The following is a 26,956-nucleotide window of genomic DNA, read 5'->3' on the forward strand; positions in this document are numbered from 1 at the left end:
GATGGGCTTTTGTCCCACTTCTCAAGGAGTTGTCCCTGAATTGTCTGGAATGGTATTTGGAGCATGGAATCACTTAGAACGTGGCCACCATCTTACCCAGATGTCTCATGCATAAATGGATAGATACGGACTGCTGTCGTAAGACTAAACAGACCAAGGACTGTAGAGATAAAATCTTGACCCTGGGGAAGAGAACTCTTTGCGTGACTGTCGAAAATCATTCCCAAGAAAATGTTGATCTGAGAAGATATGAGATCGAAATTCTTTAGACTGCCAATCCATCCGTGGGACTTTAAGACATTTTTAGTTAACACAACCTGATCCTGTAGTATAGAGGGGGAGGGAGCCTTTATCAGAAAATCATCTAGGTATGGAACAATTAGCATGCCTGAGATCGCAGAGTGTGACATGAGGACTGTCATTATCTTTGTGAAGACCCTGGGTGTTGATGAAAAACTGAAAGGAACAGGCAGCAGGCTGTGGAACTCAGCCAGTCCCAGCCTAGAAAATAAAGAAAAACTGAAAGACTCTAAGAGCCTGAAAGCACACACCCAGCTCCACTGGTCACTGAAAAAAACTGAAGGCTTGAGGCTTACGGGGTATAAAAGGAGCAAGAGCCTACATTCAAACAAGTAAGAGCTAAAAGGTTCATTATCTCAATTTATTATATCTGACTGTGATAGATGATTGAACTATCTTTATATGAACTAGAGAGCAGGGATTTGAGGAGCACTTAAATGGAGGTTTCTTTGGACTGTATACACAAGTTCAGTGCCAAGTTCCTCAGACCCATTCCTATACCCCAGTCCAGTGTCCCCCAGAGTAAGTAGAAATTTATTTTATGGAGGGAAATGCAAATATGACAACCAAAGAGATGATCAAGATGAAATAAGTAGTAATACTAAAACATGTCCTTCCTGTATAAAAGTTATTCCATAAACATCACAGAGGAACCGTGCTACAAGCCAGCAACAAACACTTAAGATAAAATAAAGTATGATAAAAACAAGATCACCCGCCAGAAATTTCAACTTTGCTCTGCACTCTGTGTTGAAAATTACAATAAATATTTTGGAAGTGAATATCCATGGAAACAAGGACTCAAAAACTATCCCGATCAATGACACAAGGGAAATGCAGTGTGAAAAACATAAATACAGTATGTGAATAAGAAACTAGAGACAAACATAATGGAAGCATCCTTACTGTACTTGTATTATTACCTTCTGCAACTCCCCATGGATACTGTCTTCCTCTTACTCGTTTGCCATTCACTTCTATGATAGTGTTACTACCCACCACAGCAAGTGGTAAACGGTCCTAAAAGACAAACAAAAAAAGATAAAGACTTATTACATTCACAGAAAAAAGAAACTGAGACACCTCATCAATACAGAAAAAATGAAAAGGCCAGTTAATATGCTTAGTGGATTAATTTGTGCTCTGTGCAGAAGTTAAAAGTCTCTAGGACCTGATCCATTGCTAAGCTTGGACTAAACTCACGTAACTGCCATCACTACTTCTGCCACCGCAATCCATATCTAACAGTAGGGAGGCCAATCCCGGGATAGACAAAAAAAACAATTCAATTCTGGTACTCCCGGGAAAAAAATGCCCCCGCCAAGGCCCCACAGGGACTTTCCCGGCGGGGGCTTTCGGCGGTGTTCTGTAGAGAGGTAGGTGGGCAATCCAGCCAGCGCTGCGCAGTGTAATCGGTGTCCTCATGTCACGCTGCGCAGTGCGCACAGCCATGGGAAGGGGGAGCCGGCAGTGTCTGAGCACTCTGCTGGAGGTGCTCAGCGCTGCCCGGCATCTAAAAAAAAATCTTTATGGCCAATTCCGGGATTGGAAGCTTCCAATCCCGGGATTCAACCCTGGCAATTTTTAGGCCCCACCAATCCAGAGATTGGCCTCCCTACTTAACAGGGTTGGTCTAGGTAACAAAGGAATAACTCAAAATATTAAACCAGAGAGTAGAAATCATTTTTTAAAAGTAAAAACACCTAGGAGTATCAGATGAATCAGACAAGTGAGAAAAGCTTATGCTGCGTACACACGGTACGATGGCAACGATCAGATAACGATCGGCAATCGACTGATCATCCTGCATGTGTTGGATGTTCATCCAACACATGCAGTAACCCCTTAACGACTGTAACTACCCGCAAACGTCCCTATAGTAAGCAGGCTAACCTGGTGGATATCGACCAGGTCTGACTGTTTGCACAGACGATGGTAGTTGGTCGATAACGACCATACGTGGCCGCGCAGCAACCATCGTATGGGCATTTGCAGGGGCCAGAAACGGTCAGATTTTAACGATAGGATTGTTATCGTTAAAATCTGACAGTTTATCGTACTGTGTGTGCACAGCATAAGTTGTGAAAATAATGTACAATCATTAAACCTTGTGAGACCCTCCAAGTGACTACATTATAAGTTTAATTAATTTAAATGCAAACCTTTATTTTCTTCACCAACTTATTTTCTTCTTCATCATCTGTTTCTGGAAATTCGTAGATCTTAATTTTGTGTTCCTGGATTTCTTTCATTATCTGCAAAAAGAAAAAATAATTAAAGGAAACACAAATTTTAGTAAGTAGTAAAAACATTATGATTTAAGTTTTACCAAATACATTCATAAGCAAAATATAACAATAAGGAGAGGTGCTGATATGTAAAATAAACTTATATAGGCAGAAGTTCTGATCAATAGAAGACTGGAAACATTGGTCAGTGCAGAGACTATTCGGGCAGCTGAATGCGCACATCAGCGCATACCGGCACTGTGTGATCAGAGCGAGGGGTTTTAAGCCAGGAATCCTGATTACTATCACCTTGCAGGACAGCTAACCGGAGCAAAGTACTTTTAGATGGGGATCCTGGTAACATCTTACCTTCCGTATTACGCAAAATATAACCCTTAAGCTGCATATGTTCCTCATTGTTCATCAACGGCAAGTATTCTAACTTTGCTGCAGATTTTATTATTTACTCTCTATTCTGCCCATCGGAATACATTATATATATCACTGGAAAATGGAACATTATAATACCCCCCCCCAAAAAAGCAGACTTTTTTATGGAGGAAACATTGGTTATTGTTTATTATTAACAAGGATACATAGTTCTACTTCTGCTGCTACATTTCTGAACTGTGATACTTTTTAAATTAATACCTGCAACATATTTTGCTACAGTTCTCAGGCTGACACATTCGGAAGAGGCTGTTTTGTGAACTGGATACTTTATTTAAAGTTTTTTATTATTGTCATGTTTTGCATTTAGTGTAATAAATTTATATTTATATATAAACGGAGTCAGTCTTTTATTGCTTTGAAATCCTGTCTATATATTTTTATTTAAAGTGCCCCTCCTTTTAGGTACTTTGTACTTTCTTTTGGAGTTGCAATGCTCCATGAGGAGGCAGCTTTTAACCAATAACATTATTGATTCCTGTGCGCCAGTGGACAAGACTTTTCGCTTTGTTTTTGTTATATTCATAATTTAGTACCTCGGGAAATTTGATTTAACCATCTGGATATCCTTAAAACCTGGACTGTAATGGCGAAGATTGGGAAACTGATCTAGAGAGAACCAAATCAACAAAAAAAGATCTTCCAAACTCTGCCATTAGTCAAGGTTTTAATCATATCCCTGATTGATCCAGATGATTAAATCAAATGACTGAGGTACTAATCAAGTCACCTATGCTCAAGCATGGATATCCTTAAAACCTGGACTGTAATAAAGGAGTTTGGGAAACTGCAGTCTTGATAAAAAAAATGAACTACGATCTCTCCTACCTGCGTTTCCTACTGTAAGCATGTCACAGATTTACGGTGCAAGAATTTGTCTAGATGAAGTTTAAAGCAACATTCCTTTCCATACCAATTACTTATAAGGTTCTACGCGAATCACAGGGCCTTTCTTTGTACATTAATACTACAGTGCAATATCCTCACCAACCTCGTCCTTACTATAGGACATCTTCCACATTCTGTAAAGGTGTGTGAACACAACATGGAAAGTGACACGGATCACAAATGTTTTAGAAGCCTCAGGTATTTTATATGTCCCATACCTGTTTCTATATCCACTTATTGCTAACCTAGAAACTTTTACAAACCAAGAGCCGTATTCAATTTGAGCGGACCCGCGATACTTTCCCGCCTCCCGGACTTTTCGCCTACATCGCATGTTTTGTAGGCGGAAAAGTATTGCGCGCGTGCCCGCGTATCCCCGGATTCAATTTAAAAGTATGCGAAAACGGGACCCGACGAAACTTGGACAGGTGAAGAGTACTGTCAGAATAGGGGAAATCAGACTGACACACCGCAAAAGATGCTGTGACATGGGGGAAAGCTATAATACCCCCCGATTTGGCTTGCTGAAGGTATTTAGTGTTTTTAAACGGGCTCAATAGCTGCTAAATAGCATTTTTGAATAAGTGGTGCAGAATAGTATTCAGGAGTATTTTTTGCAGGAAATAACTTATCCCAGCAAATTTGAGGTACTTGAAAATGGGGAACAGCATATTAAAGTTGCTAAAGTTAAGTTGAAAAAAATCGTAAACAATCCACCTGCCGCAAGCCCCTGCAATGAAAAACAACACCTGGGGCATACTTGGGGACCCCCCCAGAGTATAGTTTGCTAGTTTTTAACTTTGTCCCCCAACATTTTTTTTTTCGCCCCCAAATTCAAAGTGATTTTTTGGGGTGTCCTTAAGTTTTTTTACGTAGTTTACCTTTGGAGGACTGTCTGAAGGCAGCACTGGACATCCCGCAATGTTGCACCCCAAAACCTCAATTCTGCACTTTTTTCCGCCTGCTATTCATAGGCGAAACTTTTCCACCTATAACATTGCATTGACTTTCTGCCTAGGCGGAAAGTCTTTCAAATTGAATACGGCGATACTTTTCCGCCTGGCGAAATGACGTCATAGGCGAAACTTTTCCGCGGATTCCGGCTTTTTGCCTCAAACTGAATACGGGCCTATGACGGATTTAAACTAGCAAAAAACATGCTACAGACCGTGAATTATAAGCAACCGATAAGACTAACAGCAAGGAGGGAAGAGATTACTTTTCTTAAATTCACATCATAAAAATAAAACAAAGCCACAAAGACAATTCTATAGGTCATACATCATCAAGACAAGACATTTTACCTTTATTTGACAATGTTGCCGCAACAACACAATTCAGCTCATCAATAAAATGGATTTGTTCAATTTTACTTTGGGGGCAACGATCCATTACCCTGTCTTCTGGCCTGGAGGACTGAATAACCCCAAAGTTCTGATAAATAAACTCTACCTGACAGATATTTGGGAATGGGCAGTGAGAATATGATCAATATTAAGCATCTCCTTTAAGAGGTAGCATATTACATTTGAATTAGGTTTTATAAAAGGTTTTATGCATTCATTTTTAATGTACTAAATTGCTTGCATAAAAATAAAATTCCCTTCAGTCCAGTTCATTTACATTAGTGCAGACAAGACAAGTAACCTGCTTAGAGTAAGGAAAAAGGGATTCATTTAGGATAGCATTTTCAGTTGTCTTTACAGATTACTAATGCTCACACCAACGCTCGTAATTGTTGCTTGTACACCAGGTGTATTAAGTGTGGGATTACTGAACACAGAATCAATGTGTCACTTCTAAGTAAAGCATGTCACCATCAGATACTAATCACACAGTACAACAACTGACTGGACTGAACTAATGAGACAGTGATACATGTCCTGCTGGTCATAAAAGGATAATGGAAACAAATTATTAATCCTAAAGCTTTTAAAGGCAGGCATATATATTTCAGTCATAGTGGCACCCACCATGACATACGTTATTCATCAACATGAGGGAGACAAGAGATTGAATCTAGATTCCAGATGTTGGTAACCGCTACAAAATCCTTACTGCACCTCAGCATCACAATTCATTTAAAGAAACATAACAAAATACCAAACTGTTGATACAGGGCACTTAGCCACCAAATTTCCCTTTCTAATTCCTGCAACATGATGTTGGTGATCTTAGGCAGCAAAATGGAAAAGTGATTGCCTCTCAAAGCTGAGGCCCTGGGCCTATTCTAACCAGGGAACTAGAGAAGTGTAGTTTTCGCTCCGTTTTCCTCCCACAGTCCATAAACGTACTAGCAGGTTAATGTGTGCATTTGTGTGGCAGAGAACATGGGGCCTGGTTCAGTAAGGATAGCTATTGCGTACACATCTGCGATTTCATATGGAATACAGAAGCGAAAATATACTAATGCCTGCCAAAGCACATCCGCCATAAAGACGCACACTGCTGCCTTCTCATATCCGTCCAACATTACTCTTGTATAAATATCAGTACCATTGACGCACATCGGCCAGTCACGCAGCATTTACATCTGGTCTAACCAGCCTCAGATATTGCAAGTCCCGTCGCATGCAGTGGGCTGTTAAGCTGCACTTGCAATCGCTATGACTAATGTATGCACAGCCAAGCAACGGCGTTCAAACAAACAGGCATACCTGCGTTTTTCACTCCGCGATGGATCTCTCTGTGCATACGTGAATGCATTACCATTGCACGGCACGCACACGGTGGCTTATACGCATGCACACAATCGCACGACCTGCGAACGTGGGGGGGGTGGGGGAGTTGCAGTGAAGCAATCACTGATGAGTGAATAGATGCTGTGCACATGCACACGGGAATCTGTTCACGCTGCGGGGAGAGCTTTGGGGCTGCCCAGCATCTCCATGAATGCTGGGCATGCCCCTTACAGTTATGAAAAGGGGGTGCTTCTCCTTTTCGGGAGCGCGCAAAAGTGCCCTCCCCCATGCCTGCGCTAGCGTGAACACTACAGTGGTGTTGGACATCTAACAGGAAGGAATGTAGTACATAAACATTTATGCTGTGAATGTCAAACCTTGCATGGCTTAAACCAGTGAATAATCCAATGACAAGCGGAAACAAAGTTTAAATACCTGAAATAAAATATTAGTCTAATTAAATCTCACCTGCTTTTTAAACTGCTGGCATTCTTCTGGCGTGAGGGTATCAGCTTTTGCAATGAGTGGAATGATATTAACTTTTTCATGCAAACGCTTCATAAACTCAATATCCAACGGTTTCAGTCTAAAGTAAAAAAACAACATGTAAACAAAGGATTTATTCCATTCATTTTGAGAAAACAGTAACAAAGGCCATAGAGAGCTCGAATTTGGGACACGGTTACATCAGAGATGACACGTGACAGGAAATTACTCAAACTTGTCTGAAGCGATCAATGTTCATTTATTGGAAAAGGGCTTTCTGCCCGAGGCTCTTGATTTAGCTGTTAAAGGCGTTCAGAACATCACAAACACTCCTCCACAGACATACAAGTCTTATGTCTGATTACCATCATTACAGATGAATGTTCACTGTACAAAAGGCTACATTCAACCAGATCTTCTAGTGGCCAAATGACATCCTTCGCCATGTCTCCAGTAAGCCGCTAGTTTCTTTTCAAAGTTAAAGAAAAAGGATGCATAGCAAACGCCAGTGTTCCATTACAATAAGAAAATGTTCCATTTTAAATGTCTAGTAAAAGTGAGTGCGGTGTAAAATTGATAAAAGCCAGAACACACTACTTCTATTTTTTCTTTCAAAGGGATGCAATTTCTTATTGCTACACAAAAGGTGAAATTAGGAATGATTTCTGTACTATAATATTAAGGCTTATAAAATGCGCGTAGAGCAGGATATTTCCGTGAAGTGTGCCTCCAAAACCCATACAATTTATTTGTAAATTGCAATTCGCATGCATTGCGCCAAAGTCACACTTTATTTCTACAGTGCACAACCAAGTGTATGAAAAAGAGGGGAAATTATCCTAAACTTCAACACAGTGGCAAATAATATAGCAGGACAGTGTAGGAGGCTGTTATTGGTCATAAGCAGTGGCGTAACTAGGGCAGTGCGAGCGGGGCACATGCCCTGGGTGCCATGGCAAGCCCTGCAGAGGGGGGCACCGCTGGCCAGGGCATCGTACCCACACGCCCTCCCCCGCACCACCATTGTGTCCAGAGTCTGGTTTTAAATGAGCAGGCAAGTGTGCCTGCTAGCTTGCTGTTGGCTTGGCTGCCTGTAGGGGGAGCTGCAGCGGAGGCTTGCAGCCTGTCCTAGGCAGCCTTCCTACCAGCTCTATCCTCCTCCTGACCTGCTGGAGTCCTGGACTAGAGCTGCCGTCCACACCAGGTGAGGAGTGATTCTTCCCTCCCCGATGCTCTCCATCGCCGCTGCCCACTCACCACAGGTAAAGTTTTTGGGGGAAGGGGGGGATGTATTGGATGGCTAAACTGCCGCTGGAGGGGAGGGGGGCTGCTGGCTGCATTTGTGTGCGCAAGTGTCTCTGTATAGGCTTTGCGTGTGTGTGTGTGTAAGTGTCTCTGTGTAGGCTGTGTGTGTGTGTGTGTAAGTGTCTCTGTGTAGGCTGTGTGTGTGTGTAAGTATCTCTGTATAGGCTTTGTGTGTAAGTGTCTCTGTATAGGCTTTGTGTGTGTGTAAGTGTCTCTGTATAGGCTTTGTGTGTCTGTATAGGCTGTGTGTGTATATATGTGTCATGGTGTATGTGTCAGTGTGTGTATATGTCAGTGTGTATATGTGTCAGTGTTTATGTATATTATCAGTGTGTGTATATGTGTTAGTGTGTATATGTGTTAGTGTGTATCTATGGCAGTGTGTTTGTATATGTCTGTATCTGTGTCAGTGTGTGTCTGTGTGTTGAGAGAACGCGCGGGGAGTGATGGTGTGCTGAGAGTTGATGCAGGGGGTAGATGATGATGGTGTGCTGAGAGACGACGCAGGGGTGTGTGTCTGTATAGGCTGTGTGTGTATATATGTGTCATGGTGTATGTGTATATATGTCAGTGTGTGTATATGTCCGTGTGTATGTATGTTTATTATCATCGTGTGTATATGTGTTAGTGTGTATCTATGGTAGTGTGTGTATGTCTGTGTGTATCTATGGCAGTGTGTGTGTATATGTCTGTGTATCTGTGCCAGTGTGTGGCTGTGTGTTGAGAGACAACGCGGGGGGAGTGATGGTGTGCTGAGAGTTGATGCAGGGGGGGAGATGATGGTGTGCTGAGAGACGACGCAGGGGGGGGAGGCGATGGTATGGCTAAGAAGAGATGACATGGAGGGAGATGATGGTGTGGCTGAGATGATGCAGTGAGATGATGGTGTGGCTGAGAGATGCAGGGGGAAGGAAGTTACACAGGGGGGAAGGAGTCTGGTTGAACTGCTATCGTATGATGACGACCTTGTTAATATTCCTACACAAACAGGCATCTTCCAGATGATGTGACCTACATGAATATTGAATACTGACTGAAGACGCCATCATCCCAGGGAGGATGTAATTCTTCAAAGGTTCCACATTGTGAGAAACCACCGTATAGGTAAGGTGCATATGGAATAGAAAGGAATGTTCCCAGACTGACAAGAAATTGGTGGCGTGTCAATTTCCACACCCCTTTCGTCATTTGACGAAAGGGGTGTGTAAATTGACGCCCCATTTTCAATAGCCACACCCCTTTCGTCATTTGACCACGCCCATTTTTTTTTTGAGCGCCGAAGGCACGTTAAACTTGGATGGTGGGGGGTGTGTGTGTGTGTGTGTGTGTGTTTTGCGGCTCCAATCTTAAATTTGCCCTGGGCTCCGAAGACCCTAGTTACGCCACTGGTCATAAACAAAGTATTAACTTAACTGGCTATTTTCCAACAATGTGCCCAAAATTGTTGGATTTCAATAATTACGCTGGGGAACAAAAAAAAAAATTTTTTTTTTCTTCTTGCCAAGGGTTTAAGATCGGTTTGAGAGTACACGCAGGTCCTATTTTCGCATTAGATCTTCGCTATAGCTGAATTGGCTCCAGTTTTCAAATTAATGAAACATTATAAAATTTATTTTTTTTTCTCCATTTGAAGTACCTTACTAGTCTAGGCCTGCTTTACTTAACAGAATCGACTTAGTTTTGCTTTTTTAACTACCCTCTTTCAACAATAACAAGAATTTCTTTTATTTGTGAGAACGTAGCTGGTAGTCACGTTTGAGACACAACACATTCAAATCTTCTCACTAACGCTGGGAGGAGACGTGGCCGTGCACTGCTGGGCATGCTGGGACATCCTCAGACCACAGCCATGCCTCCTCCCAGCATACAGAGAGGAGCAAGAGAGAAGACTGAGTGACGCAGTTAGCACACCTCCTGTTCCTTTGTTCGGTCCTCTCTCTGTCCCGCCACAACCAATTTCCTGCCGTTTGGGTTTGTTTTGTGCAGTACGTCCTCGGCTTTTGTTGGGAGTTAGCACTGAATGTGTGAAACAAAACGTTTTCGCCGTAAAAATGAGTACTTCTCGGAGACTGTGTACTAACAACCATGGATGTTTTTAGTTATATTTGTGGCAAATATAGTGTTGCAAAAGAAAGAAAATATATAACTACTAGTAAAACAAGCGTATCAGGCTAATTTTGGACGTCACAAGCCAAGACGACAAGATTTGGGTGCCTCACAAAGTTTGTAAAATCTGTGTGGAATCACTCCACAACTGGACTAAAGGTGATCGAAAAGGACTTAATTTTGGCATACCTATGATGTGGTGTGAGCCAAAAGATCATTTGAGTGACTGCTAATGTGAAGGGTATGAATCGATTTAAGAAACGCAAATTGGAATACCCAAGTATGAATTCTGCAAAACAACCGATACCACATAGCGAAGATTTGCCTTTACCATCATTAAGTTCTTTGTGCGAAGTTGAATGTGATGATGTGGAAATGTTAATTTCATCCAGTGCAAGTGACAACACAGATGAAAGTGAGTTTTAAGAAAGTTCCTCTACTCCAAACAAATTTTCTCAAAAGGAACTAAGCGATTTAATTTGTGACTTGAATTTATCAAAAAAGGATCTGAGCTTTTAGCATCCAGACTTCAAGAAAAGCACTGTCTTGACGTTACTATAACGTTGTATCAAAATAGAGAGCAAGCCATACTGCCATTCTTTAGCCAAGATAACAATCTTGTGTATTGCAACAATATTCCGGAACTTCTCCAGATGATGTGCTTACCAGAATATATCAAGTAGAAGACTGGCGGCTCTTTTTGGATAGTTCTAAAAGGAGCTTAAAATGCATATTACTGCACAATGGGAATAAATTTGCTTTGATTCCTATTGGTCATTCAACAAAACTTAAAGAACAGTATGAAAATATAAAGTTAGTCTTAAAAAAAATTGCTTAGTCTCAGCATCAGTGGTATGCTTGTGTCGATTTAAAAATTGTAAACTTTCTTCTTGGGCGAAGTGGATATACTAAGTATCCTTGTCATATATGCTTATGGTATAGTTGTGCAAAACAAAAGCACTGGCAGCAAACCTTATGGCCTCCGAGATAAGTTATAACTGTAGGAGAAGACATCATTCATGAGCCCTTAAATGACAGGAAAAAAAAAAAATCATACTGCCGCCTCTCCATATCAAACTGGATTTAATTAAACAATCTGTAAAAGCATTGGACAAGTCAGGCGATTGTTTCAAGTATATTTGTTGAACACTTCCATCTCTTAGTATTGAAAAGTTAAAGGTAGGAATTTTTGACGGCCCACAGATACGGAAACTGGTGAAGGGTCCAAATTTTACCACATCTATGACTGAAACCGAATCTGAAGCATGGCTGAGTTATAAGTCTCTCATTCAAAATTTTTTAGGCAATCACAAGGCAGACAACTATCATGAATTAGTCCACAACATGCTAAAATGTTTTGAGAAAGTAGGTGCCAACATGAGTATTAAAGTAAATATTTTGTACAGCCATTTAGATCACTTCCCATCCAATCTAGGAGATTTAAGCAAAGAACAGAGTGAATGGTTCCACAAGGATATTAGGTAATGGAAGAAAGATATCAAGGAAGGTGAGTTCGTCACATGATGGGCGATTACTGTTGGAGTCTGCAGATGGTTCTCATAGCTTCATAACACTTATGTATGTAATAATCCTGTCTTTTTATAACATTTTACAAATCAAATTTAATCAGAATAAAAAAAATATCTATTTTTAACATTGTTTAATTTCATTTGTCATAAATATTAAAGACATGCATATCTCAAAAACTAGAGCCAATTGAAAAATAAACATGGCATATTCATGATCAGGAGGAAAATTAATCGAAATAGACTCTTAAATCCCTGGCAACAGATTGTCTGTTCCCCAGTGTTATCAAATTATGTGAAAAGCTATTTAAACTAGAATCAGCATTTTCCTTAACAAATATGCAGATTTGTTAGTAAATTATACTAAATAAAGTTTATACAGCTATTAATTGTAGGAGGCAACGCAGACTGTGGGGGATCCTGTTAGAATCGTCAATCACAGTCTGGGTGGCAGTGGAGAGCAGTCCGCGGCTGCTCTGAGCTCAGGCTGCAGGAAGATGCCTTCCACATAAATTAATCCCATTTTTGAGCTTTTTAAAGAAAATAGCATGAAAATAAATATGAAAGTTATTGGCCATATTTTACCATTTAAACACCTTCAAGGGCATTATTACTACTTGGGAGTCCTGTACCAGAGGTACTGCACTATGTTCTGACATTTTTATCTTAAATAGAGACTTTCCCCAAGTTTTCACCTACTCAGGGAGATGCACACAAAAATCTCAACGATTTTTCTGTTTTAAATGAATGTGAATTTCTTACTGAAATGAAGAGGAAAAAAAAAAACATGGTCGTGAGTTTAACTCACATGAACTAATTTCGCTCCTAATGTATTTATCAGAAATTGACAGACTGCACAAGATACAATTCTGCCAACATAGTATTTAGAAAAATAATTCCAGTGAGCACTACAAGCTTAGTTTCTGATAGGTTGAGGTGGAGAAGGGGATTTGACAACACTGCTAGGAGTGTGATAAAAGCCAGCCCTAAGCAGTAGAGAAAATCTCCCATTGATAACGGTGGCATCACAGGACCCTAGGGTGTGGAAGATTAAGGAAATTCCGGCAAGAGGCATTTTCTTACATACAGTATATCGCCTAAACCTTAGTTTTGGATGGTATGAGCCTTTAACTGGCTGCAAAATTCAGCATGTATGGGCCTAAAAGATACACAATGCAGGAAAATGTCTAAATGAGGAGCTTTCAAGATTTCTATGGGAAGTCTTAAAAAATGTAACCTGACCATCATACAACAGCACCAATCATATCATGTAAGAGGAGTCTTATGTTCATAACTGAACACCAATTTAGCTCCTGCTGTTGTGTGCACCTAAGGCGAGCAATAGATTTATTGTTTATGAATATATAGAAATACATTTTTACAGAAAGGGCAAGTCCCAAGGCTGTAGGTGTTAAAACAATATTATATGTGTATATATATATATATATATATATATATATATATATATATATATAGATAATGCAGAAAAGTGGCACTCACAGGACTTATCACAGGTAATGACGACGGTGTGTTAACGCCAAATCACCAACCAGTGTCCATATAGGTCAACGTTTCATTTTTATTACAAAAATTTCCCAGTGATTAGAAAGCTGTCTAGACCCGCCAGCCGGGTCCTGGTGACGTCAACACCATCGCAACGCGCATCTCCCGATGCTACCCAGGAATCCCTGCAGTGGCCAAACAGGGATTCCTGGGCAGCAACGGGAGGTGCGCGTCGCAATGGTTGTGACGTCACCAGGACCTGGCTGGCGGCAAATGGGGCTAGACAGCTTTCTAATCACTGGGGATTTCTTTAATCTACAAAAGGTAAGCGCTGTACACAGTATTCTTGTCCTGAAGACATATTTTTTATAAAAATGAAACATTGACCTATATGGATACTGGTTGGTGATTTAACACACCCTCATTATTATCTGTAATAAGTCCTGAGAGTGCCACATTTCTGCGTTCCACGTACAAGACTTTGTTTTAGAGGCACCCAGGCATGACTGTTTCCTTTTTCAATTGAGTGCCGACCTGCTCTGGTTATATATACACACACACACACACACATATACATACAGCAGGGTCTGGCACTCCCAGAAACAATAAACAACTTAGCCGGGTGCCCACAAGTAAATAAGAACAGTCTTACATAAAAGCAGCACTCCTGGCACAAACAAGGCTTGAGACGGCGGTTTGGAAAATGATTTTCCAAACTGCCGTCTCAAGCCTTGTTTGTGCCAGGAGTGCTGCTTTCATGTAAGACATATATATACATTATATATATATATATATATATATATATATAAAATAAAATAAACAGATGACCAAGCACACTCCTTCCAGTAATACAATGAGTTGCGGGTGCCCGCTACATAAATGTGAATATATCGTCCCAGGTGCGGCACTCAGCGGTCTGATAAATGAACAATATGGCACACAAAGTGCTTCAATGTTTCGGGCTTTATTTGCATATCTTCAGGCTACAAGCCTGACGACGGCCAAATAAAGCCTGAAACGTTGCAGCACTGTGTGCCATATTGTTAATTTATCAGAAGGCTGAGTGCCGCACCTGGGACGAATATATAAGATGGGGAAGAGCCAGGCGAATATGGTCATTTTGAAACTACAAATGAAACATATCTAGAACCACCACATATTTCTATGTCTATTTGTGTTGTATAACAAGGTCATAGAAGATAAACATGCACAGCTACAGCTCATTTGACTTGGAAACATTATGGGAAACCAACTTCCCTTCATATAGGGAAGTAAAAATCCATTGTTTAGTACTACTGTAACTTTTCCTAGCAGATCTGTTTTTTGGTGTAATTGTAGTTGATATTTCTGTTACATGGGAGACCAAAAACTGCTCATATTAGTCCAGAAGTTAAAACATAAAACTTGCACCACTTGTGATTGCTATAACACTACTGGCCATACTATGGATGCCCTTTCACCAATGTGCAAAGCACATTTTGTTACCAAGAAGACTACAAGCTTGTTACCTAACCATGAACATTCATGCTGGTATATGGAGCTAATGAAAAACTACATTACACTGCATTTGGCAATACATTTTCAGTTTGAACACACAGGTGGAAGAGGGTGCTTTTTTTTTTTTTTAGTGAAGATGACATTTAATAGGGGATTTCATAAAGCAGATCAACAAATGACACATTTTGAGTTGTTGTCGGTCAATCTGGTGAAAAGGACAGAACTTTTTAATCAAGGACTCATCCTAAGTGGCCAGGTTTAGTGCATCTAGTCATGGGAAGCTTTGTTTTTGTCTGCACTGCTTTGCTCGTGCTGAGTGATTAATAAACCTCTGGGCTGTCCTGTTTTCCACTTCATGCATGTTTGGTCTGTCCAACATTCTATGACATTTGAAGTCAGTACCGTGAGAAAGGATAGTTCAGTGGAAACGATAATCTATTGCTATGATGCTTGTCCTATTTTCAGAAGACAAACCCAAACAGCGGTGTATCCCAGTTTCCCAATTCTCAACCCCAAAAAGCTGGTCCCAATTTTAATATAATGCATATTAAAGGCTGTACACTTCTGATTTTCTGATCTTTATTTAATAGTTTGGTTATGCTTTACACCAGGACAACACACAATGAGTTGCTCTACAACAAGCCATGTGCAAGTAACTTTGCTCTGTACCTCTGTATTCCAGTGATGCAAGACAGCCGTTCCAACCCTCCTAAGCAGCCTTTTACAGACATAAGTTTTCAACTAAGAAATTAGACAATATACAGCCCTAACATTTTGCTTTATAAACTAATGAGATTTTTGAAGCCAGTATCATTTTCCATGTTTGTATAAAATTAGGTGTGTAGTGCATACAATTATTATGTAGCACTTTTAAAAATAAAATTAAACTTTACGATCTAGTTTTGTTGAGATGTGAAAAGTAATTTTTCCAAAGTCACACAGGGGGGGAATCCAGCAACATAATTCTCAGGGATCTCTGCTGCTTAGCTACTGGTGAGAATACTTGGAGCAATTTGAGTGCAGACATTATCTGCAGTATTGTGTACAAAAAATGCTATTTACAGACATAAAATTAGGACTTCCATAGAAATGTTCATGCTTCGCAAAGGAGGTTTCCTGTAAGTGAAAACCAAACATAAATACAGTTCCTCTACTAGCAGCAACTTTTTTTTTTTTTTTAAATAAGTAATGTGTTCCCAGATGCAAGAGTCCTTAATGGTGTATGATTTACAGACTTGTAGTTAAATTTAAAGGCATTGACCTCTCTTTTCACAGCAGATAGTATATTTCATAGTATTTAAATTTTTAGGTTCATTTAATACATGTTAGCTTATTTTTGCAATGAAAAAAGTAATTTTAAAAAACTATTTGTACAGCATAACTTTGCTGGCATCCAATAAATACTGCTGTATTGTAAGAGATGTGCTGTACTACCAGCTACACTAGTAGAATGGTAACCCAGGAAAACAAACAGCAGGATGAAGATCTTTATTTATAGCACAATAAAGGTCTGATTTAATAATTGGAACTCTGCTACATTTTCAATTTAACTTGTACAAAAGCTGAAAAAAAAAATCGCCTAATGCATTCTAAAGGAAGAAAATGTGATTACAATAGTGCATACATACAAAACAGGATATTGGTTGCAGAGCACACAGGAAAGCACTACAAATTGTCTAGCTTTAACCACCATGCAAACAGAACTACTTTTCTGGTAGACTCTTCTATCGCGCCGTTTCCTGTGGTACGAATGCAAATGATATATTTATAAAAGAGCTAGCATTCCAGAGCTCTGCTGTAATAGACATTAAAGTCGCAGTGTGACATTTAGGGCTCATTCACACCCATTCTGTGTTAGTAGGCTTTTCAATAGATAAACAATGACAGAATTATAAAATTATAAAAACAATGACTGAGAATTATGCAAAACATAAAAATTGAAGGTTAAACTTTGAAGCTCTGTCCTGCCATTGTGTTGTTAAATTGTAACCATGTTTAAAACGTTAGAAGTCGAGAGCGTTTATGTGCGCTACTTACGTGGTAAAGAGATTATTTTACTTAAATCAAATTTGAACACAGACAGGGTTCTAAACAAACAAGTAAACCAAATGCACTGTCTGCAGTTAACTTCTATAAATAGAATAGATTCATGTTCAGTGCTACTAAACAGATTCCATTATATACTGTAACCAAAGCAGAGCTTATTAGAGGAAACCAATCTTATTATACAAGACTTCAAGTAGGAAGACTAATGGCATATAGGCATTGTAAACAAGAGTGCTGCAGTTACATCAGCAGGGAACAAGTGTAACTTTAAAAAATATGAGATATGGTAAGAACTTACCTTTGTTATCTCTATTTCTACGAAGTCCATAGGGTTCCACAGGATACCTTGGGGTATAGGTGTGACGTCAGTCATCGGGCACAATAGAGTTAAGCTTTCAGCCTCCCAGGATGCACTAGGGTCCCCCTCCTATACCCCGCCCCCGAGCCAAGGCACCTCAGTTAGTTACCAAGCCATAGGCCGGAGGAGGAGAAGGAAGAGAGAGAAAGAAGATCTGGATACACACAAGAATCACACTCTCACCAGAGGGAGACGGGAAAATCGGTGACCAGACCAAAGCCCATCTGCAGCACAGGTGTGACAGGGCGGGAGTCCTGTGGAACCCTATGGACTTCGTAGAAATAGAGTTAACAAAGGTAAGTTCTTACCATATCTCATTTTCTACTTCAGGGTCCATAGGGTATCCACAGGAAACCTTGGTGATGTCCCAAAGCAGTATCCTTTAAGGGTGGGGACGCTCCTGTGCTGAAAGAAGAATTCGCCGCCCGAAGGAAGCATCCTGAGAGGCGAAGGTGTCAAACCTGTAATACATAACGAAGGTATGGACAGAGGACCACGTAGCAGCCTTGCAGATCTGGACTGCAGAGGCACCACGTCGAGCTGCCCACGAAGGACCCACAGACCTAGTGGAATGAGCCTTCAAAGAAGGAGGAACCGGCAGACCTTCATGAAGATAAGCTTCAGATATAGCCATACGGATCCAGGCTGCCAAAGTTTGCTTTGAAGCAGGCCAACCCTTTTTACGGAAGCCATAGAGGACAAACAAGGCGTCCGACTTCCTAAACGAAGTGCGGTCAACATAAGTCCTTAAGGCCCGCACACCATCCAAAGTGGCCTCACCCACTGAAAGACCAGGTGAGTTAAAGGCCGGAACAACTATTTCCTCGTTAACATGAAACTGGGAAACAACCTTGGGAAGAAATTCAGGCCGAGTGCGGAGCACTGCCCTGTTCCCATGAAAAATCAAGAAAGGGGGTCTACAAGAGAGAGCCCCTAAATCAGAAACACGTCTGGCTGAAGCTATGGCCAGAAGGAAAACAGTTTTAGCTGTTAGCCATTTAAGATCCACTGAGCCCAGTGGTTCAAACGGCGGTCCCTGGAGAGCCCTCAGGACCACAGCCAAATCCCAAGGCGCCACAGGTGGAACAAAGGGCGGCTGAATGCGGAGAACACCTTGCATAAAGGTGCGCACATCCGGGATAGTAGCAATCCTACGGTGAAACCAGACAGGGCCGATACCTGTACCTTCAAAGAAGCAAGGCGAAGCCCATGATTTAGTCCCGCTTGTAGGAAGGCAAGTATCCTAGACAGACAAAACTCCCATGGTGCATAACCTCTCGGTCGACACCATTGGAAGAACGTATGCCACACGCGATGGTACATCCTCGCAGACGACGGTTTCCGATCTCGCAACATGGTACGCACCACAGAGCTGGAAAACCCCATGGACCTCAACATGGCCGTCTCAACAGCCACACCGTCAAAGACAGCCAAGCCAGGTCCGGGTGAAGACAAGGACCCTGCGACAGAAGGTCCGGTCGTAGCGGCAACCGCAGAGGACTGTCCACGGACAGACCCTGAAGGTCTGAGAACCAGTGCCGTCTGGGCCACGCGGGGGCTATCAACAGGAGCGTCCCTCCTTCCTGTTTGAATTTCCGGACAAACACTGCCGGCAGAGGCCCTCCGCGCTACCCTCCCCCTCCGCTAAAGGTACTTTACACTTAGTACACTGTAACCGGAGAGGAAAATCACTTTCAGACATGATGGTACTAAGTATGTGACCCCTCTCACCAATTGTATTTCAAAGAGGTGAGAGACCACCCTGCAGCACCGCACCGCAAGGGCTTAGCAGAAAGAACAGGGACAGTAATAAAGCTGACAGTCAGAATAGAAGATACAGGCAGCAGCGCTAGCACAGTCACATACAATGCAAAGAAAATCAATTCCTGCACTAACCAGCGCTGATCACTCAACTACACAGACACAAGGCCTGGTAGGACACAGCGTTGCATACACAGACCTGACCACAGCGGCGGAGAGGTATGCGGGGGGACCCAGACCAAGATGCTTCCTTCCAGGCTTCCAGCAGCGTTCACCATGCGTTCAGAAAGATGGCCACCGAGGAGCAGAGAGGAGGCTGGCCTGGGGGAGGAGCGCTGCGCCAGGGCCAGTCGGCAGAGTGCAGAGAGGGCTGTGTGCAGCGGGGGAGGCGCTGGCTGTGAGACAGGGAAGGCGCGCTCCCCTGGCATGCATTTAACCCCCGGGAGGCCGCAGCGCTACCGCTCTGCTGCGGTCCGCTGTCCCAGGGGGGTAGTGGAAGCGCAGGTTCTTACCTGGCTCCACGCTGCAGCCAGTCCCCAGGGAGCCCCCTGCCTGGGGACTCAGGACCATGTAACAGCGGGGACCCACCGCGGGACCCCGCTGCTTACCTTGCTGTCCCCCTTGAATCCGGCCATGGTCCGGAACATCTGGGGTCACCGCTAGCTGTGACCCCAGATGCTCACCAGCATCCCCGGATCGGTACCGGCGTTCTGGTACCGGCTGGGGTGTAGGGAAGACAGCATGGACGTCAGGACTGACTGTCCATGCTGTACATCCAGATGTGCAGCCACAGCTGCATGCAGAAAAGCTTCAGGGGCTCTTCTTAGCCCCCACTCCAACAGGTGCACCCGACTCCGGCCGGGCACCAAACTAAACTGAGGTGCCTTGGCTCGGGGGCGGGGTATAGGAGGGGGACCCTAGTGCATCCTGGGAGACTGAAAGCTTAACTCTATGGTGCCCGATGACTGACGTCACACCTATACCCCAAGGTATCCTGTGGATACCCTATGGACCCTGAAGTAGAAATACTCAAGTCATCTGAGCTAGTTTAACACATAATGATAGAAGAACTCCTCCCAAAATGTAGTGCTCTTTATTAGTGGTTGGCATTCAATATGCTACAATAAAATGCTGTGTTATTTATATGGGGTGTCATTCTCAATCTACTAGGATTAACGTAGCCTTCCTTTAGGAATATAAATACACAACAGACTTGCAGGTCAAAATAAATGACAATTTATTGTTCATATAAATACCATCACATATCAGCTTCACATAAAATAAGTATAATTTCTTATGGCAGCATTATAATTATATAGAGCAGGATATATGACCCATCAAAGTTGATAAAACAGAGCAAAGTCCACCTAAATGAAACAGTCCGGCACTTGGTATATGAGCGCACAGTATTGCAATAAATAGATATGATGAAATAATGATTTACCAACCAGTTGCCAGTCTCTAGCAAGAGGGAGTCCGTTTAGCAAAGGCACACTTCGCAATAATATGGTCTCCTTTATACTTGCAAATGGATGTCTTTATCCCGGAAATTGTTGAAGATGGAAAGTGGTAAGTAATAGATCATGTGCACACAGCAAGAGTGGTAAATGCTGGCCTGTGCGCAGTCTGCACAAGTGAACATTATGCAACGGGCTGTCGGCAATGGTTAGCGGTGGAGTGCTGACACAGATGGAACCCGTCAGTGCGACCCTCCTGCTCTGGCCAGTATATTCAACGTGGCTCACCTGCTTGACACACAACAGCAACGCAGACTCAAGATACCCGACACATTTTCCTATGGCTCCACGCACTTTTCATCATAGGTATATGTTGCTGTCTCTCTAGCAATGCTTAAATATAGAATGTAAGCTTGCAAGCAGTGCCCTCTTACCTCTATGTATGTCTGTTATAACCCTGTTTTGTTGTATAAAATGTTTCCAATTGTAAAGCGCAACGGAATATGCTGCGCTATTTAAGAAACTGTTAATAAATAAATAAAATACTTCAGTACATGAGTTAATTATATTATATAACTCATCAGATGTATGAATCCAAAAATGGCAATTAAGTCTTTTACAACTTACAATATTAACACACAAACGATCATAAATATATTGTTTTTACATATTATACATCTTAATGCCATAAAAAAAGTTGTATTTAATAGGAAGCAATTCCTATATATTTTCCTCTCCAACAATCTAATGGTGCGTACACAAGGTACGATTAAAATGCATGATATGAACGATAACGATATCAATCATATCATTATCGTTCATATCGTGCATTTCTCAGTGCCTCCAACCCAACAATGACCTGCAATGCGCGAGTACGTATGGACGATAACGATAGCATGCAGGTCAACATGGTCGATATCGACCAGGTTACTATAAGGTTTAGGCACCACTTAGGGGTTAGCTTTAGGCACCAAGGTGGGAGGGTTACATTTAGGCACTAATGGGAAGGGTTAAGGTGCAAGAAGGGAAGGTTAGGGGGAGAAGGGGGAGGGTTAGTATACTTACCAGACCCTTGTAAGGATTCCGAGCATCGGAATGCTGATGTCTGCATTTTGACAGCAGGCATCCTGGCTGCCGGTATTTCATACCCAACCCCATTTAATGTGATGGTATGGTGGCATGTACTGGGCATAGGAACAGCAGTCTCAGTTTTTCTGGCACATGAGTGTACAGGATGAGTCTCCCATACACAAATATTCAGAAATACAGAATTTTTTTTGTCATGACTGAGAATGAAATCTTTGATTTTTGATGGTGCAATGTACACAAACTGTGTAAGGCACACATTATTAAAAATATTGTATAAAATTACCTTCAGGCTGTGTGTATAAGGTGTATATGAAACATAAATGAATTTCATGTATGTACACAAACTTTGATTGAGCCACAAAATGATTGAATATATTGTATAAAAATACCTGCAGGCTGTGTGTATAAGGTGTATATAACACATAAATGCATTCTGTGTGTATATTTGGGTCCTATTCCCAAGATATTTAATTATGGTATGCAATTATTCCAAAATACGGAATATTCCGTTATCCAAAATAGCCCTGGTCCCAAGCATTTTGGATATGGGAGACTCAACCTGTATAATGAACTTAATTTAAAGAGCTACTAAATGGATTTAAGAGAAAAGCAGCTTCTAACATCCACATACATGTAAAAAGCTGGCCTTACACGCTTCCTGAGATGACAGTGACAATCACTGTCAAATCTGTCCAATATGGCCATGCACAAAATCACTACCACCAACACTGTGCTTGGTTTTTGTAGGTATAATTCGTACTCACAGACAATATTATAGCCGACATCTTCTGGCTGCAAGTAAAAATCAAATAACAATCTCAAAGATTTCTAAAGGATCATTACTGGGTATCACAGTAAATTTGCTGTTACACACAGTGCCTTACTGAGCCAATTATAGTGCAAGGTTTGTGGCCATCTTAAGTTTGAGAAGGCTACCAGAAGTAATAGGTGAATGAGATAATTGAGATAAGGTTTAAATCTTGGAGGATAATTTCTTTTTAGTGATTGTATAATTTCAGTATTCAAAGAGGACCTGTTTACTACACTGCCAGTGACATTACCAAGGCACTTACAAGTCGGGAGCATTGTAATAAGTGAATGCTGTTAATACAGGTTGAGTCTCCCATATCCAAATATTCCGAAATACAGAATAATTTTGGCATGACAGATAATGAAACCTTTGATTTTTGATGGCTCAATGTACACAAACTTTGTCTAAAGGCACAAATTATGTAAATAATTGTATAAAATAACCTTCAGGCTGTGTGTATAGGGTATATATGAAACATAACTGAATTTCATGTATGTACACAAACTTTGCTTGCGCCACAAAATTTTTGAAAATATTGTATAAAATGACCTGCAGGCTGTGTGTATAAGGTGTATATTATACGTAAATGCATTCTGTGTGTATATTGGGGTCCCATTCCCAAGATATTCATTATGATATGCAAATATTCCAAAATACGAAATATTCAGTTATCCAAAATACCCCTGGTCCCAAGCATTTTGGATATGGGAGACTCAACCTGTAGTATTAAAGAGTCCAACAAGTACCAGCACACTGAATGAGGTAATCTGCGATGTATACAATCCATTGTTTTAGGACTGTGTAAACCCCTACACTAAGGATGCACCATTGTTTATATAAAATGATTAAAACAGTATCAAGTAAGTATGAATTATAGTGAATCCAAATATTACATTGATCTAGACTTATTGATGAACACAACTGCAAGAAATATGCAAAACAATGTAATAAAGAAAAAAAAAAAAAAAAAGACAGCTGCTACAACAGCAGGTCTAATACTATTTCATAAACATTACATTCGGAAACTATTATTTGATATAAGATGGCAGAATCATAAATCCTGAGCAGATATAGTAAACTTATGACAGTTACTAGTAGATTGCAAACAGTGTAATAAACAACATGACTGAATACATGCATTTCTCAATAAACTAAGTTTTGAATTGAAGGTATGGGTACTGCACACACTAAGCCTGCACTCTTGTTTTAAGGGGTGTATGAACCCTTCAGATTAATGACAACCTTGTATTTATGCAGTGGGATAATTACTTCAATGAAGACCACAATGGTTTAAATACAATAAGGGGCATATTCAATTAGGCGCGAAAAGCTTGTTTCTGCGGAAAAGTATCGCTGGTGACATCATTTTGCCAGGCGAAAACTTATCCCTGTATTCAATTCCAAAGACTTTTCGCCGGCGTGGAAAATCAATGCATTGGAATAGGCGAAAAAACTTCACCTATGAATAGGTGTCGAAAAAAAAGTGCAGAATTGGGGTTTGGGGTGCAAACGTTCGGAAACCACCCAGTACACCCTTGGGACAGTCCCCCAAAAGATAAAATGTGTCAAAAAAAAAGTTTAAAAAATACTTAATACTCCAAAAAAGCACTTTAATTTTGGGGGCGAAAAATCCAAAAGTTGGAGGGGCAAAATAGACACTAGGGGGTCCCCAAGAATACCCAAGGTGTTTTTAAGTTTGCAGGTGCTTGCGGCAGGTGGATTTTTTTTACATTTTATAAAACTTAACTTTATCAACTTTAAAATATGCTAGCACCCATTTTCATGTACCCCATATTTGCTGGGGCTACTTATTTTCTGCAAATAAAATGGCTAAATGCTATTCTTCACCACTTGTGCAAAGACGCTAATTAGCAGCTATTGAGAGCATTTAAGTACCCCAAATACCTTCAGCAGGCCTATTTGGGGGTATCTATAGCGATCCCAAATGTCAGTGCATCTTTTGGGGGGTGTCATGCTGATAGGACTATTTGCCGGGTCCCGTTTTTGCCGATTTCTAATTGAGTACGGGGATAAGCGGGGACGAGCGCGTTACTTTTCGCGTGGACAACCCGCGATGTCGGCGAAAAGTCCGGCATGCGAAAAGTACGAGACTTTCGCACCTAATTGAATATGCCCCTATGTGGCAAATATATCTACAGACATGACACTTATCTGTGTAAAATACATATAAGAGCTATCCTGCCCTAATAAAGAGGTGACCAGCTAGAAAATGATCACCCTATTATCACAGAAGATAAACTGTACAGATATTGCAGCTGACTCTGAATGAAAATGCTGCATTTTAGTAAAAGGCAATGGATCAGCCAGCATCCTTCACATGGCTGTTTATATAGATGTTCTCACAGTGAAGTAGACACAATATGAACTTATTTTCATAGTCCTTTTGACAAGGCAAATAGACAGTATCGGACAATTAGTTTACGTTACAAAATGGAAATACACTTATAAAAATCATTAAATACAATACTCAAGACTAAAGTACTGCTACTACTACGACTACTACTACCTGGTTACCAAATCATTTTACAGGATGTGAGAAAACATTCTCGGAAGTCACCTTGCTTTAGTACTAAAAGGGGCAACAGCTGTTCAGGCCAATCAGACCCTAACAAGCAGCCCACTTTTTAGCTTATTTATTTTAAACTATGCGACCTTGCATTCTTTAGATGATAGTTTATGCTAATACTGTGTGGGGCTAAATGTTCTCATTAAAGCTTTACGCCATTATAAATCATTATTAACTTTTAGCTTCTAGGTTTAGACAACACAAAAGGAGCCTCATATCAGTAAAGTATTTTGCTGGTGACCTTGCTCCTTCTATAATCTAATTCCATCTGTATTGTGTGTCAGGGAATGAGAACAAGCACATATCATTACACTGTCCGCAGCTACATGCAGTCCAACCCCCACCAACATAATCACACAAGTGGCCATGGAATTGGTTCCCTCATGACCGGCACACGTATCCCCTGAAATTTTTCTTTTGTAAACATTTTGATGATCTGTTTGGCAAATAAACTTATGAGGAATGAAAGCTAAGAACATACATTTGAAGAAGGTGTGGGCAATTTCTTTGCAATCACAAAATAAATACAGTAAATAGTGAATAAGCATTTTTAGACTGCTATAGAAAAGTTAGAAAAATGCATTTCAAACACTAACCCGTGGCCTGAAGGTGCAATGAAGTATAAGCAGCACTGCACACGGTTGTCTGGCATCTGACGTCTGTTCACACGTGATTCTGCATTAAGGTAGTCTTCAAATTTACTGTCAATGTAGTCAATAACTGGCTGCCAACTGGGAAATGAATGAAAATAAAATCATTATGAAATGCCTTATTATTATCGTTTATTTATATGGCGCCACAAGTGTTCCGCAGCGCCTTACAAAGTACATAACCAAAAAAGTGACTTACAGTACAATACAATACAATGCAGGACAAGAACATGGATAATATACATTGATATATTGGTGGCCATAACTCCCAAATAAGCAACAGAGCATAAGAAACCAAGTGTTAGGTGTCCTAGTTGTGGGTAAGTAGTAGATGAAAATAAAGTAAGGAGAAGCACAAGAGGGTAGAGGGCCCTGCTCGCAAGAGCTTACATTCTCAAGGGGACGGGCAGACATACAGGCATGATACAGATGGGGAAGACAGGGAGGAGGGAGCATGTAGCAGTAAGTTAGGATGAGAGCTGGAAAGCATTGATGAAGTAGTAAGCCTTGAGAGCCTGTTTGAAGGATTGTAGAGAGGTGGAGAGTCTGATAGGGAGAGAGAGTTCCAAAGGTGGGGAGCAGTGCGGGCAAAGTCTTGGAGGTGGAAGTGGGAGGAAGTAATCAGTTGGCAGGAGAGATGGCGTGTATTTGTTTAACGAAGAGGGCGGACAGGAGAGTGAAGGGAGATGAGGTTAGAGATGTAAATGGGAGAGGAGTGTGCGAGGGCTTTGTAAGCGAGTGTGAGAACCTTGAATTTGGTTCTGAAGGGGAAGGGGAGCCAGTGGAGGGTTTGTAAGAGAGGGGAGGCAGATGTAGAGCGTTTGGAGAGAAAGATGAGGACAGACTGGAGAGGAGAGAGATAGGAGTCGGAGAGGCCAGATAGGAGGAGGTTACAGTAATCCAATCTGGAGATGACCAGTGAGTGTATTAGGGTCTTAGTAGCATCCTGGGTGAGAAAGTGTCTGATCCTGGAAATATTTTTGAGATAGAAACGACAGGACTTCAAGAGGTTCTGGATATGCTGGTTTGAAGGAGAGGGATGAGTCCAGGATAACTCCAAGACAGCGCACTTTGGGGCTAGAGGAGATAGTTGTGACATCAATGGATAAAGAAATAGTGGTAAATGAGGTTATGTGGGAGGGTGGGAAAATGATCATCTCAGTCTTAGACATATTAAGTTTAAGAAATTCTTGGGACATCCAGGAAGAGATAGCAGAGAGACAGTTG

At 41.2% G+C, this 26,956-nt stretch overlaps 1 protein-coding gene across 3 annotated transcripts in view; it reads right to left on the minus strand.

Moving 5' to 3' along the window:
* The window catches only part of SEPTIN7 (septin 7), a 138,965-nt gene that overhangs the window by 39,516 nt on the left and 72,493 nt on the right, over window positions 1–26,956 (minus strand). For all 3 annotated transcript variants that reach the window (XM_088476035.1, XM_088476034.1, XM_088476033.1), the window contains exons 5-8: window positions 25,676–25,810; window positions 7,016–7,133; window positions 2,463–2,555; window positions 1,224–1,320 (exon numbers count right to left, since the gene is read on the minus strand). In XM_088476035.1, the coding sequence (XP_088332161.1) occupies window positions 1,224–1,320; window positions 2,463–2,555; window positions 7,016–7,133; window positions 25,676–25,810 (443 nt within the window). The remainder of the gene's footprint in view (window positions 1–1,223; window positions 1,321–2,462; window positions 2,556–7,015; window positions 7,134–25,675; window positions 25,811–26,956) is intronic.

Source organism: Taudactylus pleione, unplaced genomic scaffold, assembly GCF_031769625.1.
Source record: "Taudactylus pleione unplaced genomic scaffold, aTauple2 ptg000181l, whole genome shotgun sequence".
NCBI classification, from domain to species: Eukaryota; Metazoa; Chordata; class Amphibia; order Anura; family Myobatrachidae; genus Taudactylus; species Taudactylus pleione.